Raw genomic sequence first — 18880 nt, forward strand, 5'->3', positions numbered from 1 at the left:
TTATCTGTGTACCTTTTCATTTAACTCAGAGTTGACATGTTTGAGTTATAATTCTTTTAGTTCAATCGGTCAGTGTATTTGAACTGTGTTATTTTATATCCTAGAATTTTTTATCCTTATTCTCTTACTTTTTTGTGCGTGATATAAGTATGGTGCTGCCGGTGATATTAATATAGTGTAATTTCACCATTTGTTTTCTGTTTTGCGTTTTTCGGATTTCAAAATTTAGAGTTCTTAATTCAGATCTTATGCCAAAAAAATATGTCATTATATTATGTTATATTTAATTGAATTCTATTATTTATGTTCAATCATTCAGGCCTGATCTTATCTGAGTTTTTTCCATCTATATATATTGTTTAATTCATCTCCACATTTACAAACGTGTCTCGTTTTGGGAAGAGACCAACAATTAAGCTTAACATGTGGTCATGATTCAACCACCAACACAAGAAAACAGGCCGCTGGTGTTAGTTTTTCTCAGGTCCCTCTAAGGGCGGATCCAGGATTTTGCCTTCGGAAGGGAACGTGAAGCAGAGGCGAGGTCTTTGGTTGCCTTTAATCTGGGGGATCCAATGTAGTGTCCAGTTATAGAGGTTAAGAGAGGAAGTAGAAATAGTCTGACATTTCAGGGTGTGTTGTTTTTACTTCTCAATCTTTCTTGTGCATGTGCATGTGCATAATAAAATTTCAACACGTGAACTTCGTATTTCTTTAATTTTATCACAAATTATAAAACATTAATAGCTGTTGAAAATAAAATAAATAATTTAGGGAGCGTGGCTTTTGTGAACAAACAAGTTTTCACTTGATCAAGAATTTTCCTACAAACGGACAGGTTTCCTCAAGCGTAAGCACACGGAAAATGAATAATGATATGTAGCGTCAAATAATCGAAGAAAATAAATAGCACCAATTTGTTAAAAAAAAATCAGACACTTCGGTGAAAACATATACAACTTTCTCCTTATTTAATATCATCGTTGTCCATTAGAAACAACCATTCTGAAATTTCTACCCCTGGTGAGTTTATACATTTTTCCCACATGTCAATCTCGCCTTCTTGAACAGCACCAACACCAAATTTTATTTGTCCTATCAATTCGTCACTTCTCAACTTCTCATGATCGTAAGTGGCAATTGTAAGTGTTGTATAGGCAAGATCATCCATTTTTGGCGATATTGAAAAGTTGAATGTTTCATCATAAATCGGATCAGATGTGTTTTTCTTAGTCTTCGTCTGTTTTCTTGAGACTGACCGGTTTGGTTGGCTAAGCTCCACCTTAACATAGGGATCTGGAATTGAAATATAGACTAATTATATAAAACAGGAAATCATTACAGTGTTAAGAAAAACAATTTCACTTGTATCATGTTCTTAAAACTAACAATTAGTTTTCGGAAGATTCATTTTGTAAATTGTTTTTCTGAAAGTTTTCTTGATTTAAAAGTCTGTTTGTAATTCATAACCCTATAGAATCTATGCATATACTGTTCACCCAGGGTAGTTTTTTTTATTCAAGACTAGTCTATACGTTATACTAGTAATCAAAATACATTTTTTTTTCAAAAATTGTATTTGAAACTGTTCCCTAAAAACCAAATTGAAAGGAGTAGGTCCGGTAAGGGCCGATTTTGGCCTCAATTTTCAAGTTCAACTAACGAAATATTTTAGACACTTTTTAAACACTTCAGTGTCTATTTCAATTGATTCCATTAGTGTATGTGACAGATTTTTAACTGATTAAGTCATTAAAAACGCTCCTATGCAAGCTTAAATATGAAAAATCTATTATATATGCCAAAAATCGTAATTTTTCAGATGTTTTTTGTCAAAAACGAAAGTGTTCATCCTCAACCTTTCATATATCATGTATTATCATCAAATACAACTTACATTTCAAAATATTATGAAAGAACACGAATGCGGCCACTTTCATTTCAGACGGAAAGCGTCTAAAATTTAACTAGAATGCTAAAATTGTGAAGATTTCAGTAAATTAGCATGACTTAATGATGCTAATACTGGGTATATGTGCATTGTATCGTAAAAAACAGCCCATATGTATGTAGCAAAATCAATCTACTTTCCAACAAATAGCTTAACGATTACATTTTCCCAATTTTGTAAAACTGCATATATATTTTGGGGCCAAAAAGGGGTCTTACTGAACCTACTCTTTTAAAACATCCAAAAATGATTTTAGTTCGACTTTTTATGTGTGTTGTATTTTTTACACATATCTTTATAATATTAGTTTACAAACATTAATTGCTGGTGCGTAATTAAATTTTTAACTGACACCATGATTGATTACATAACTTCAGATTACAAATTCAATATCGAACATTGCATTAAAGATGGACAAGATATATCAACAGTTATTAAGGTCTTTCCTCTCCGCGAGGAAAGACCTTATTGTTTTTCGCATGTTTTTTTTTTTTTTTTTTCATCCAGCATTTGTTTGACATGGCCTCCCCTCGTTTCTATTGGAGTTATCAAAACCAAATATGGACCATCAGTAGACCTCATTATGAAGTATTACCAGATGAGGCTGTGTAGGATTTCATCATCCCCTTTAGAAGTTATCTCCCTTTTATTGATTTTTTCAACATGGCCCCCCCCTCGTTGTTTTTAAAGATATCATGATCTTATTTGGACAATAGGTACATCTCATCATGATGTATTACCATATGAGGCTGCATAGAATTTCATCATCCCCTTTGAGAGTTATTTCCCCTTAAAACAATTTCTTTCCTTTGCTCATTTCTCAAAAAATGTTAGAGATAGAATCGATTTGAAAACGGCAACATGTACAGGAACAGATGGCAATGTTAATGAACATATACAATCATTTTGTTATTAACCCTTATAAGGAGTTATTCCCCTTGAAAAATTGTATACAATTTTAGAAAAAATCTATTTCAAGAACTGGAAGTCGTAGAGACTTGGGACTTTCACCAATAATCTTTAATTTATGTGACCTATAATATGCATCAAAGGTCAAAGGTCACAGAGTGCAAAAAAAAATTACGCTGCAATTTCAAGCTTACATATTAGGAAAACGATAAGACTTTGCTGCCTACATACAGCGTATAAAATGTTCCTCTCGACGAACTCTACATTTTATATGATAAGTCCAAAAATGTCCGACTGTCTGTTCAAAAGTTACGACGGGATGATTCTTAAAAGTATAGTATTGTGTGTATATCTTTTTAAAGGTAACAGATACCAACCTACTATAAACTGCAAAGATGATCAGTAATTCAAGACCGTCAATTTGAGGTCAATGTCAGGTCATGATGAAATTTCACCTTGACCTTCACAGTATACTATGACCTTGACCTTGAGATATTTGAAAGGTCAAGTGGTGCTGAGTTGAATGGTGGTAGTCCCATGTCTCCACGACTTCCGGTTCTCAAGTTTGGTATTGCATCGTATATTTGATGAATAATTGTGACCTTGGTGAACTGTGAAATTGTCCCAATTCTTTTCCTATAATGTTTTCCTTCAACTGTAGATCATTTATCATTTAACAGATTTGAGATATCTTTGTTCGTTTTAGAGATAATGCAGTTTGAAATTTTGCGAGAGGAGGCATGTATTTCTGAATTAACAAGAGCTTACCACTTAAAATGTTTTATAAATTGAAGAGATTAACTTAGTTATATGTTTGACCAAATACTAAAAACATTCCATGTAAAAAAACACCAAAAATTCAATTTGAAATTTTCAAGTTTTGCATTGACTTTGTAAGTTTCATAAGTTCTATTTATATAGTTGATATTGCATCATTATTTGTACTTTGTCAAATGGGGTCATCTGATATATCAAATTGAAGGTCTTTATAAACTCTACTTAAAAATGAAAATTTAAAACCCCTCTGTCATCCCAGGGGGACGGGTGGGGTCATTAAGTGCAAACATTCAAATTTCTCAGATGGTAAGGTTGTCGCATATCAAATGAATGAACATAAAGCGTACATTTCAAATTTCAAATTGACGTTTCCAAAAAATGGGTTGGATGGGGTTATAGAGTGCAAAAATAAATTTTCTTTTAAGGTAGGGTTGTTGTATATCAAATGAAAGGTCATGATGTGTACATTTGAAATATCAAATTCCTGACCTCCAAAAATTAGTTGGATAGAGTTATTAAGTGCAAAACTCAAACTTTCTAGAACACGGCGTTGTTGCATATCAAATGAAAGCTCATCTACTCTATGTTACATATATCATACTTCCAATCTCAAAAATGTAGGCGGATGAGGTCATTAAGTGTTAAAAGCGAAAAGTTTGAGAAGGTATGCTTGTCGTATATCAAACGAAAGGTCGTACAAAGTACATTACAAAAACGTCACTTTTACAGGAAAGACCTTTCAATTGTTTTACAAACAATTGAGATACTAGTTTTTTTTATTTTTATTATTCTCAGTATGGGAAAATATCATTTCACGAATTATTTTTGGCAAGTTGTTCAGTCAAATAAACCAGGCGTATGAATTTGTGCGCTGCAGACTATCTTTTCATCAACATAAAACTTATAAGAGGAAAGGAAGCAGAAGGTACGGAGGAGACATTTGAAAGTCAAAAGTCGAAGAAAAAGGGAGAGTATCATGGCGCCCACAGGCAAAAGATTTAAGGAAGTTGGTTTCCATTCGTTTGATGTGTTCGAGCTATTGACATTTTTTGTTATTTGACTGATTAAAATGATCTAAAATGTTCTTGTATCTAATAACTACAAATGTCGTTGTAATCATGTAAAAAGAAATAAAAAAATTAGATGTGTGTTTTTCATAAATGGCGTTTCTTTTAATGAAATAAATCGGAAATAACTGTTGAGTTTTCCTTTGATATGGCTTCAGTATCAATTTTCTCGTAATTTCATACTTTGTCTAGGTACCTAGGTTTATGTGTTAGAAGTCTAATCAGGTTGTTTTGCGATAGTTGTCACGAACAATTCCCATTTATCTGATTACGTCTGGTACTTTACGCATACTAAGAAAATATCCATATGGTATGTTTACATGAATATTTTACTGTTAAGAAATACAAATTCTTGGCTTGAGAAACTAGTAGGGTTGAAGCATAAAAAGGTTATGATAAAACATAACATACACAAACGCAGTAGGAATGCAACAATTATTTTATTTGAACTTGTGAAAGCGAGACCTTGTAAATGTATACATGGTGTAGATGACAATGTGTTAATTTAAAATAAAATGATTTTTACTTTTATAAAACAGTTCACCAGCAGCTTTAACAGGACCAGAAGGAGTGTTTAAATAAGGAATGCTATATTGGTGGAAATAGATCTTATTTAAAAATGTCTTTTTAACTGAAAACTTCTTTAATAATTACATTACGGTTATTTTGAAAACAACGTAATAGGAATATACCTTGTTCCGTCCGTTTGAAGTAAATGCAGTTTCACCTTCGTAAGTCTATGTTTACCTAACTTGTAAGCATGGCATTCAAAATGATATACATATGGTACCTTCATATATATTATATACAATGCAAAACAAATGCGTAATATTAAAAACTTCCAATCATTTATCCAACATGCGAAGCCATACAAAAGACGGAAGACGCACTACAAAGGTGTAAAAACCAGTTATAGCTAGATAAACCCTGATTTTTCCATGACATACAAGATAATGAAACGTGTTTTTTTTTAAATTTAAGAATTGCAATCAATACAAATAAAATGAATATATTAAATGTTTATCATAATTGCAGAAGTTATGAGCATTTCAAATATTTGTTGCTATATGTATAACATTGGGATGTTTTTCCGATAGTAATATTTCCATTAAAATTTCGTAGGATCACCATTTGACTTTCTAGGATGCTAAGGAAAGTCAACATTATTGACGAAGAATTATGTCGTTTTAAAAATCGTAAATTTATATAAGACAATAAGATAAAGAGTAATACTATAATGCAACAAACTTCAAAGTAAGAAAAATAGTTTTAGGGAAATATCGTCAGATCGGTTCTCAGTCCTTTTTCCAACTTGCTACAATCGAATGAAAGTGGCGCTTTGAACCAAGTTTTACATTGCGTCAAACCGTGCACTTGTTGGATAGTCATGTAAATATATAATCTCATTGTTTGACGAGGCACGTTATCTAAACAGCCAAATACGAACCCCCATCAACAAGACTAGACACATGACTTGAACAAATACGTCACACGCAATGATGCATTCCCGGTTTTTTAAAAGTTCATTGAATATCCTTACGGTAAGTTGACACAGTTTTTACATGTTTTAGTATCATTCCTCATGAAAGCTGATTACTGCTCACTTCTTTTATTCGACTTCTGCTTATTTTTCACAATCCTATTGTAATTCCATTGGATATCGTGATGGTAAAACATAACGGTATTAAGATGTTCGAAATTACTCGTAGGAGAGTCGGTGACGTAATATCTTACGTCTGGTGGGCGGCCATAAAAAGTATCATCGATGTATACAGTTTGTTAGGGTGAGTGGAGTGCTAACTAGTCTCGTAATTTTGTATTTTCAAACGCGTCATTTTTTAATGTCTTTCTGCACCCCGAATAACTAGAAGATTATATAAACATAACCACAAATTAAGATAAATTAATATACAATGAACATAAAACGATACGAGTCACAAAAGCGCAAACATAACACTTAACAAAAAGTAAAATCACAAAAATACTGAACTCAGATGAAAATTCAAAAAGGAAAGTCCCTAATCAAATAGCAAAATCAAAAGCTCAAATAAATGGATAACAACTGTCATTTTCCTGGTTGGTACATTGTACGTACATGTACTCTGAAAATAAACCCACAAAGTATGCTCCTTATTTCAGTTCAATGTGATACATTTCGAATTTCAACATAGTCACCAAATTATAATCTATCCAAACACAGGACGTAGTCTATATAGTTGAAGTTTAAGGATGTTGTGAGCTCATTAGAAGCTTCTATACTATTACACGAGCAGAGTAGATTATACACCTTACATTGACTTTGTACTTGGACAGTACTTTAGAGGAGTTACGTTTCCTTTGATTTTCATTGTCCGAAGAGTAAGTAGTTCAACATCTGATGCGCAGTTTTTATTGTTGATATATGCTGGTTAATTTTAAACTGTTTTGAAATACAATTAAGCGTAATTCTTTAAACCTTTCCAGACCACGTGCTAATAAACCTCTAAAAGTATTGGTAGTCAAATTTTTATTTTCAAAAGTCGCACTGTCTCTTATCAAACGTTTTGTTTAATTGTAGTTCCGAATATAGTTTAACAGATAATGGATGGAACTTGAAAGTACATTAACAGCGGAAAACATGCTTTTGAAATCACTTTGACGTTTATGTATATGGCAGAAACTAATTTACAATCACGCAAACATTCTATAGATATTCCCGTCAAAATACACTTGTACCCTTAATTGAGTACCCCTTTTAGACAAAGAAATATTAGCTTTCCTTCTTGTAATGTACAAGATAGAACCACGCTGACGTTCAAGTACTTATAAGTACTATCCCAGTGAATTGACTAATAATTAGTTTTAACTGACGGGATTCCAGGCATTGACATGAACGTCTTGATAGTGATTAAGTGGTTTGTCTGAGGTATTGAATATTTTATCATTACATATTTAGGATGTCTGTTAGTCCTGTACTCCGAAATGACTCAGTTTCACCTCGACTTTTATAAACTCTTATCTTCCTTTTTGTCTTGCGCCTGGTTTTTGTATTTAGAAAAAAATAAATCATATACAAAATTTAGGCAACATGTACCAAATTTGCTATGCACCTATCTGAATGAACCCACTTGCTCAAGTTTTGGGATAACTAATATATAAATACGTTGGGGTGTAAAACCCAAAGGAAATAGGCCTTTGCAATTTTTAAAGCAAGTAATTAATCAACATATACATGTACGTTACAAATCATGATGTACTGCGAAGCATAGAATACTGATGTACTCTCCCCTAATGTCTAAACCCTTAGATTAATGACAAAATTTAATGGATCCACTTCAATTTACGAAAAAGATGAAATCAATTGATAACAACTATAATATTCTAGAACATTCGTGATCTGGGTGCTTATACGAAACAAAAGTTAACCAGCCTGGTTTATTATTACTGGTGCTACACTGTCAGTTAATTGAATCTTATCTACCAAGTGGATCCGCCATTGATTTACTACGCATATTTCCATAAAAACACAGCTGATGAATAATACCAATAGAAGGGTTGAAAGCTTCTTAAGGTAAAATTGACTACATAAGGGGATGTTCAGTGGTTGTCGTTTGTTGATTAGGTTCATAATTAAATGTTTCCCGTTTCTGGTTTTTTATATAAAGACTAGACAGTTGGTTTTCCCGTTTGAATGGTTTTACAGTAGTCATATTTTGGGTCCTTTGTAGCTTGCTGTTCGGTGTCAGCCAAAGCTCCGCGTTGAAGACCATACTTTGACCTATAATTACTTTTACAAACTATGACTTGGATGGGGATTTGTCTCATTGGCACTCACACAACATCTCCTTGTATCTATTGGTTATAGTTTTAGATATCTGTTATGCAATTGAATAAAAGATGAAGATAAATATATGTATGTACTTTAAAGAGAACGTTTTGTGCAATTTAATCATTGGATTTGCACTAAACCTTTCATTTGTATCAAATTAATTCTTCCCATTCTAGCAGATATTTAATTGGATTGTGACCTCGACATTTACGCTTATTAAAATACCACGATATATCATAATGTCATTTTGAAACCGAAATAATATCCTACGAAAGACAAAGGCGCAATTAAAGATTACCCTCTAGACTATAACAGACAAATAATTGTTAATACCATTATATTACAGCATCTCTTGAGATTTCCAAAAATATTTTCATACGCTATAGTTGACATGGTTGTTCTGGTATACCGAAAGCATAACACAGACAGTCTACACTGTTACTGATACCGCGTGTAGTTTCATTTTTTATTCGTCATAATGATTGACATTTCTTTTTAATTTTGTTGAAATTGTCCAAGGCCTCAGTATTTGGAGGCAGTAACATAAAAGCATATGATGATATGAAAAATTGAGACTAAACGTTTTGAGAGCATTTAACCGGTTAGATAATGTATCATTAAAGTCAATGTTAAAAAAAATCAATCTCCAAACTGAGCAAGATAATTTTTGGTATCATGTTAAACAAATCAGATATCACTACATGAGCACCAACGTCGCTTAAATTTGTCTTACAATGAATTCCCTGGTTCTGTTCAAATCATGTTTGAAAAAAATTGAGTTCTTTAAATTAAATAGATCAATATATATGTGCACTAAAACAAAGCTTCTTAAAAGGATAAATTAAAAGCGATATTAGAAGATCTAAGAAATTAACTGATAAGAAATAAATATTCACAAATGAACAACTTATGAGAATTGATGCGCTGATATCTGTGAAGTTGTGAATGTTACCTATTTCATATTGGCTATATCTATTCGCGCCAACAATAACCTCATTTGTGAAACAACTTATATGCGCCAATGCTTCTTTTTTGCCACAAAATTAAAATCAAATTAAAAAAATTATAAATATAATTTGCACCCTTAAAAGTCTCCTTCTAATGATTGAGCCAATTTTATGAATTCCCGTATTCTTACTTAAATGTATTATTGTATATCCACTAAATTATTGACTTCCTTCCTTTTTCATCTATGCCAAGGACCAGCAATTGAATAACAGACAGAGTAAAGCTCTACAGACAATGTTAAAAAATAATAATAAAGGCAATAGTAGTATACCGCTGAATCATCCTTGTTTGTTAAAACACCAACAGTGGGGAGAACTTCTAACCTCTCATTAGAACTGCCATAATAATCTGTCATAAAACTGTTCTAAGTAGAACCGTTAGAATCAGATCTAGGTAGAACTGTCAGGATCAGTTGTAGGATAAAACTGTCAAAAACTGTTCAAGGTTGAATACAGTTATCAAAGGTACAAGGCTTATAATTAAATACGCAAGACCCAAAATTCCAAAAAGTTTTGAAAACAGGAAATTTATAAAACTGACTACATAATTGATATCTATGTCAACACCTAAGTGCTGACTACTGGGCTGGTGATAACTTCGGGGACGAAACGTCCAACAGCAGTGGCATCGACCCAGTGGTGTAAATAGTAATCAAAGGTACCAGGGGTAGTGTTCTCTAAAGTATTTTAAGATTTGTCCTAAGTCATAGATAAGACAAATTTTAGGATGGAATTAGGATCAACTTAGGACACTCTTAAGTTGTGTCTCGAAGCTATCTTATGTTAGGACGCCCTAAACGTATCCGACCATGTGCAAAAATTTAAAAGGTAAAAGTAATTGTTTGATAAAGCATTTATTAAAGACGAAACCAATTAATAAAATGGTTTACGAAATTTTAGAATTACATGTATTTCATAAAATGTATGTTTACAAATGTAATTATAAAATAATATCAAAAAGGATTGTGATTTAATAACATTTATTTTAAAGGAGAATTGTTGAATTCGTAGTGTCATCGTATCGTAAAACACGAAGTTCAAAGTTTAAAATCATGCACACTTTCTTTTTCATTTCATTTTCAACTTCACGTAAAAAATTAAGAAAAAAACATGCACAAAGTTAGGATGAAGATATGATGATCCTAAGACACCTATTTAAGTGTCCTAAAATTAGGACGAACAATGTTATATTATATATAAGAGAGCTTCGAGAACATGACCGAGGACAAAAACTTGTCATAAGATAGTCTTAGAACACGTCATAGTCCTAAGATAGCTTCGAGAACACCACCCCAGGATTATGATTTAATGCGCCAGACGCGCGTTTCGACTATATAAGACTTATCAGTAACGCTCAGATCAAAAAAGTTATAAAGCCTAACAAGTACAAGGTTGAACAGCATTGTAGACCCACAATTCTAAAAAGTTGTTATAAATTCTGCTACGGTAATCTATTCCTGTGATAACAAAATACTTAGTTTTTCGAAAATTCAATGTTTTGTAAACAGGAAATATATAAAAATGGCCATATCATTGATATTCATGTCAACACCGATGTGCTGACTACTTGGTTGGTTATACCTTCGGGGACGAAACGTCCACCAGAAGTGGCATCGACCCAGTGTTGAAAATAGTTATCAAAGGTATCAGGGGTATAATTTAATACACCAGACGCGCGTTTTGTCTACATAAGACTCATCAGTGACGCTCAGACTAAAACAGTTATAAAACCAAACTAGTACAAGAACTGTCCAAATCATTTCTAGTCGTAAAACTGTCAGCAGAACTGACTGTCACCAAATCAGTTCTAACCGTAGAATTAGTATCAGATTTGGTCAGTTCTAGGTAGAACTGTCTAAATCAGTTCTAGGTAGAACTGACTAAATCAGTTCTAGGTAGAACTGACCAAATCAGTTCTAGATAGAACTGACCAAATCAGTTCTAGGAAGAACTGACCAAATCAGTTCTTGTTTATAACTGTTCTAGAATGACAATTCTACATATTGTCCTAGAAAAGTTCTCCTGACATATTCTGACATATTTGATGATAGGTTAGAAGTGATCTCCACTGTATATTATAAAGAATTTTGTTAAATTGGAATCGATTTTTATTGATTGAGTTGGATTAAGTTTTCTTGTTTAGCTGTTCGTGTATAGAAGAACATATCTAAATCTTTATTCACTTTCTTTTCCAAATATTCTTCGTCAATTTTTAAGAGATCTGAATTATTCATTGACAAATGTCGCTCAATTAAACATATCAGTTGCTATTACGTTTGAATGTTGATATCAAAATCTTTCTTGTTTCTGAGTATTAATTTTCTGTGAAGAAAATCTAAAAGCGTAGTACAACTCTATTATCTGTACATCTCCATCTTAGTTCTCTAACAACTGAGAGCCGTGGTGTAGTGGTTAGTGCATCGGACTACTAGCACAAAGGTTCCTGGTTCGATTCCCGTCTGGGATGAAAATTTCAGGAACTCAATTTTCGGCTCTCCCTTGACACCATTTGCGAGTATGGTCTTGAGGAAACGATGATAGTCCGTCGGAAGGGGTCGATAAATGGCTGACCCGTGTTAAGAGAGAGCCATATCTCTTGCACGTTAAAGACACCCTTGTAGATTTCGAAAAAGAGTAGGCTAATGCCGCTACAAGGCAGCACTCGCACCCGCAAAGTGGAAAGGGATTAATATAAGTTGCAAAACTTGTTTCCCAATCCACTATAAATAAATATGTTTAAACTAATCTAACAATTTTCTGACGAAATATGTGCTTTTCGAAAACAACGACCGGTTTCCTCTATCATACTCTATTTTCTTAAACGATATATGACCAGAGACATCTTTACATGGGTAAAACTATTCTATACTGAACATTTTATTTATTGGTGACTTTTCTCAATTTTTTTCGAGACAGTGTTCACTTTTATATGTGGTGGATAGGTTAATTTAGGTACATGTTACATGTATGTTATACGTAAAAATACAGGTAAATGTTCGAAATTTGATTCCATTTACTGGCGCAATTAATGCCATTAGAAAATAGAGAGAACGGTGCAATTGATAACTTCTTCAAAACATATAATTGGCGCAAATTGATTCTGCCCGTCAGATGCTAGTTTGGCTATTAACTGTACCTGTAATTAATATAAGTGTTTGCGTCATAGATGCAATTTTGTGAAACAATGCCTATCACATTTCCTAATTATACCAGTATAAAAGTTAATCGGTAATTTTCTGTGTCGAAAGTGAAAATTGCTACATAAAAATTTTAAAAAATCAGTTGAGTCGTTTATCATCAGTCTATTATCTGAATGGCCATAGTTCACTCAACCTACTAAAAGATTGTATTACCTAACACCTGATTAACTTTTGATAAGGATGGACTAATTAAATCAGAAATGAACCACTTATGTTCAGTCTATAAACTGTTTTTACAGACCAAGCGTCAATTTCCTGCTACTATATTAATAACATAAGAATAACGTGCATAGTTCATATTTTCAAGTGATATCTTTTATAACTTAATGGTTAAATATAATAGATTGAATATAATACGAAAAGGTAGTACATTAACCCTTTAGGAGTGGATTAGTTTTAGTAATGTACTTAAGATATGAATTTAAGTATTATAATTTAAGGTATGCCATTGCTTTAAAATAAGGAAGGGGTTAATATATTTCAAAGCTTTTACCCAATTCCACCATTCATACAAGTTTTTAGTAATAGAAAGTACTAAAAAAATACTATTCCCATGTTAACAAAAGTATATATTTGTGTTAGATAAGTTCAATTACTATTGCGTATAACTCACTAAAACGTTTGCATGCTTTTATCCACTCACAAAAACGACGATATCTGTAGTGTCCCTTACTTCCAAATCTACAGGGTGGAAGTAATAATCCGACTAATAAAAACAACAACATAGACATCATTAAAATGTGAAGAACACCTATAGATTTATTTCGTATATCCAAATACTTCAAATGTTTCTCATCATGTTCCTCCACTCCTCACTCTTTTTCAATCAATATCATCAACATACGCATATTTTGTTAACAAGACAGGATAACTAAGTAGAGGTATTAAAAATTTTCAGAATAACCTTTTAAGAGCGAATCACGTGGTTTAGAAATACAGCCCGTCTATGAAAGACTACTGGGTGATGACGGTTCTAGTAATTTGATGGATGTGTAATATTGGTGCTTCTAATAAACGCTTGACAACTCTTTATATTCAGTTTGAAATTCAATAAAAATTATAACGAGTTTAATATATTGTCTTCAAAGAACACACATCAATAGATTCACAAGACTATAAAATTGAATAAAAATACCTGCACTGTAGCTTTATGATCGAATTCATCATTGATTGCCTACTATGATATGTATACTTTTTATTTGATTGACATGTATACAAATACTTTAACCGGATTGGTCAATTATACTTTTTTCCATTTGTTTTAGAACGACTTCCCGAATAGTTTAGTTATAGTTATCAAAGGTACCATGATTATAATTTAGTACGCCAAACGCGCGTTTCGTCGACGCTCAGATCAAAATAGTTTACTTGCCAAACAAGTACAAAGTTAAAGAGCATTGAGGACCCAAAATTCCAAAAACTTGTGCCAAATACGACTCAGGTAAATCTATTCATGGGATAAGAAAATCCTTAGTTTTGCGAAAAAAAAATAAGTTTGGTAACAGGAAATTATATAAACAACCCTATAATTGATATTCATGTCAACATCGAAGTGCTGACTACTGGGCTGGTGATACCCACGGAGACGAAACTTCCACCACCAAAACTATTTCTGAAACTTCATTGTGATCCAGGCATGCGCGATATTCATGTATGGGATCCAGATGACATTAATGTACCTACCTGGTGGTCCTGTTATCTGGTGATGAGGGAGACCTTTAGCTTGCTTCACTCCAACTATTAAATTACCTTCACGTGGCAAAAAAATCAGTGAAACTTCCAAACTTCCAATATCCTATAAATACAAATACAAACCCTATGAATATTAAAAAATACCATTAAAGTTCATGATGTGTGTTTTTACTTGAAGCTGAACACCATCTTTTGTATTTTCTTTTTTTAGTGACGCATTGTATTTCATTGTTTGAACACTGGTATAGCTACTTTTTTAAGGAAAAAATTACAAGGTTCAGTGTTCAGTTTTTTTGAATTTTAAAAGAATGTCATTCAATACTAAAAAAACCCAGTAGTAAATGCATTTATTGCAACCATCTTTTTTTTATTTTCATCTTTTTCATCTTTTTTAAGCTGATGCATTTGTTCAAATACTAATTCAACAGAAAACTTAATAAAATCCAAGTAAGCCACCAATACTTAAAGGTTACGTTTTTTACTAATGTTTTATCATACAAAAACATCTATAGCATATTGCATTTTGTGCAAGTATAAATCATTTACTCCTTTTACAATAAGCTATGAAATATATCAATGCAATTTTATCGTATATAATCATATTTCAAGCATATAAAACTTTAAAGGTTTAAATGATATTTACAGAAATTTTCTTATAAAGCTTGGCTTTGAAGACCCCCTTGCTTGGTATATTTAATAGTAAACTATAAGTAATCACACTTCAATTTAAATAATTTATGATTTATTTCTATAAACGAAGAAGTCATCAGTTATTCGACATCTACAAGTGTAACCTATTATTCCATATTACAATCTTTGTCATAAAAGGACAGATATTGATTTGGTTTTTTCAACGAAGATTTTTTGTTGGTAATGGGATAAACCTTTATAAAATAAGATTTTTGTATGTTTTCTCTAAACGAAATAAAATCGATAATCATACTTCATATGGCGTACAATTGTAACATCAGAATATTAGCAGGCAAATCAGACAAAAGTCGTGATTAAATCCTGAAATTAATGTTCTTTCTTTTGCCAGAAATAATAAAAAGAATGTCTTCAAAGACCAGCAGAAATTATTAATATTACAATCGAAATTCCAACTCAGAAACAAGTCAAATGTGAACAACAAGACATACATGACTTTTGAATGCACTAATTTTTATAAAATCGATGAAAAAAAAAATACATAAAAAAGTATTTAAACATTAAAAAAAATTAATTTGAGGCTGTTTTGTATTTCTGAAGTGAAGTAACATTTTATCTTTAAACAGCTGCAAATACCCATGAGAACTTGATTAAAAACATCAATGCACTCGTTTTAAAGATATGGCCCAAAATATAGTTATCACATCGTTAACTATCACGTAGTGTTGTCATTTAAGCGATATTTTTTTTAACATTGTCATGAAGCGGGAGGTTTGACTAGTCATTAAACTAGGTTCAATCCACAATTGTTTTCTTAAAATGTCCTGTGCAAAGTCAGGAATGTAGCAGTTGTTATCAAATAGGTCGTTTCTATGTGTGTTGGTGTTTGTTTTGTTGCACGTCGGTGTTCCTGTGGTTCCTTTGGTTTCCTCAAAGTTGACATGTATCCCTTGGTTTTACTTTATATCACGTATTTGTTTTCTTTCAATCGATTTATGACCTTTGAACACCTGCATACTGTTACACTAGCTATAAAACCTATTTATTTTTTAAACTCATATAAATTATTGAAAATATAATGGTGTACAGCACAAACACAGGGACACAGCACACTGCATCCCAAATTCATGAAAATATAAAAAAAAAAAAACCACCCAGAAACTTGATGTGTAGTCCCGACACTAATACCTCCACTTTCAGAATGATAGAATACTCCATCATTCAAGAACAAGAGTTGATATAAAACGAAGTGTTACTTTATCCGTTAGTCGCCAGTACACTGATGATTCAAAAATCAATTATCAAAAATCAAACGAAAAAAAAAAAATAAAGCTAATGTTAAGTGTTATTTCTATGAAATCTACAAAGGTCGTTATGTCGTTAAAAACGATAACTCAAAATGGAACGAATGTCGATATGTAACTCAAATGAGACACTTTAAACCAAAACTTTTCTCTTAGCTTTAAAATAGAAACATGTATATTAAAAATAGTCATTTTCGGAATTACCGATTAATGGAATGACAGCATTGGTGGTACTATACTTCCGGATTAACAAATTAAATACATTGAACTATTGCTATCGTGGTTGAAGCTCGAATGAGAAGGTATTTCAAAGTTGATTAAGAGGATCAATCTAAATTAAGCATTCATAATGCTAGTATTTTTTTGTAACAACAAATTGAACTAATCGCATGTTTTTTGTTATTGTGAAATTGGACTACTGTTTCAAAGAAGGATAACGTACATGTCCTTTATCTCTGAAAAAGAAATTAATGATATACAGTACCTCTCTCTCTTTTTTTCCATCAATATCTTTCCACATCCTATTTTCTGTCATCAAATCAAAGTTATCCAAACTTACGTCTACATGACCAAGAAATTCTGGGAGTTTCAAGTTATGTGCTTTGTGTAATATTTTTATCCTTAACACCATGGAATGTAATTGCTCAAGTGTAAGTGAATGAAAGGTCAACTCATGGCTGAATATTGGATTTTTTGTATGTTTTATCATGTCTGTTGTCTGCTTTTGAATCTTCCCAGGCATCAGGTATACCTTACAGTATGAATTTATATTATACTCTGTTTTCGCCACACCACCCAGATTTTCAGCTTTGATTATTGTAACTTTGAACAACCTTGAAGCTGCTAAGAAATGAAATGCAAACTTTAATTCCCCATATTCTGCAATAAACTGAGTTCTAGGAATTTGATTTTTTGTCAAGGATCCACATGAACTAGATCTCGGTTTTTGCTCCATATCTGTAGGTGGTTCATCCTCCAGTAGCTGAGGAGAAGAATGGCGTTTTGTAGAAGGGGAACCCGATACTTTTGCAGGCTGAAGGCACGACGTCGGTAGACCATTGTCGTCGGTAAAAGAAACGTTTTCTGGAATGGATTCTTCTGATGACACCGGCGAGTCTTCTAATCCAACTAAAGACGAACGACGTCTGAAATATTTCTCTTTTCGGCCAGTACGTACTTGCAGACAATTTGACCTTGGTGAAGGTGAAAGATGACTGACGTATAAACGTTCATATTTCGGTCGATTCACGTTTGAAGAAGGTGTGACCACTACTGAAGGCGTACCCGACATTTTTGATTTTTGAAAGGCTTCAAAATCCAGTTTTTCAAAATCGTTTAGAACTTCTGACTTGCATCGTACTTTTAATGCTTCCAACACTGATAATCTATTCCTGTCACCTTGAGATAGCAATCCTTCACTTCCAGTGTGAAATAATGATTCCTTTCGACGAGTATGTGGACTCTGTGATAATGTAGTAAACCCAAATGAAGTTTTCGCACGAAAATGTGGTAGAGACATGGCAGCTATTGATAATGGATCAGCATTTGTTTCCGAAGATATATTTTCTAAATATCCCATTGATTGTGAATTGTCGTTGTACGCTATAATAGGTTTAGATTCATGTTTTGGAGAAACTGGGGCGGACCGACATAAATCAGTATTTTTAGGCACTGAAAGTCCAGGTATAGAACCGTTTATAGAGGTTCTTGGGCTGGATCTGCACGAGGCAATACTACTTCGTTGTGAGCTTGACCTGCATGATATGTCATCTTCAAACAAACCAAGCTCTGAACTCGGTCTCCTTGAGCTTTCTCCAGAGCCTGGAATTACGAAATCCGGAATTGTTTTAGGAGTCATTCCTCCAGGGAATACACTTTCACTTGGATTTGGCATGTTTTCGTTGTTGTTACCATTTTGTAGCAGACGACATTTTTGTAGGAACCACTCCTTTACTTCTTTCATTGATTCCATCACATGACTATTTCCGTTTGAATTATTTAAATTCTTTTTTTATTCGAGAAATTTCTAAACTTCTTGAGAATCAGTCTGAAAAACAGAATTTAAATCTTTGTATTTGCTATCAATAAAAATGTAATGATCAATTATCTAGGATATCGAGAAAACATTATAAAAAAACATTGTCAAAAAGTAAGCCTAAGCAGCGCTTGATGAGTTTTGCTCTAGATCAGTAATCAAATAACTTCTCTATTACTTGTTGCTAAACTATTTTCTGGCTTACAGACTAGCCATAATAAACCATGAGAAGCGAATTACAAACCCAGCATGAATATCAATACCTAACTATGCCTCGTTTATTTTCTGTAAATATGTGAAAAGCAAAACACAAATTAACAAATGAATTCTATTTAAAACCAATAATTAAATTGAATTAATCTATTCTATGTTATCTCATGGAATATCATGGTAAACATGATTAAAAGTCATCAATAAATTGAAAATTTGAGAAAGCTTCAGATTTGAGTTGACATTGATGGTTCCGTCGAGTATCATTAAAT

At 32.6% G+C, this 18880-nt stretch overlaps 1 protein-coding gene across 6 annotated transcripts in view; it reads right to left on the reverse strand.

Moving 5' to 3' along the window:
• Positions 1-698: 698 nt before the first annotated feature.
• Positions 699-18880, reverse strand: part of LOC134715158 (synaptotagmin-9-like) — a 41159-nt gene continuing 22977 nt past the window's right edge. For 4 of the 6 annotated variants that reach the window (XM_063577122.1, XM_063577124.1, XM_063577125.1 and 1 more), the window contains exons 2-5: positions 16848-18410; positions 14403-14514; positions 13333-13425; positions 699-1296 (exon numbers count right to left, since the gene is read on the reverse strand). In XM_063577122.1, the coding sequence (XP_063433192.1) occupies positions 968-1296; positions 13333-13425; positions 14403-14514; positions 16848-18335 (2022 nt within the window). In that variant the 5' untranslated portion in view covers positions 18336-18410 and the 3' untranslated portion in view covers positions 699-967. The remainder of the gene's footprint in view (positions 1297-13332; positions 13426-14402; positions 14515-16847; positions 18411-18880) is intronic. The other 2 variants (XM_063577126.1, XM_063577127.1) reach the window with 2 other exon arrangements.

The sequence above is a fragment of the Mytilus trossulus genome, chromosome 4 (assembly GCF_036588685.1).
Source record: "Mytilus trossulus isolate FHL-02 chromosome 4, PNRI_Mtr1.1.1.hap1, whole genome shotgun sequence".
NCBI classification, from domain to species: Eukaryota; Metazoa; Mollusca; class Bivalvia; order Mytilida; family Mytilidae; genus Mytilus; species Mytilus trossulus.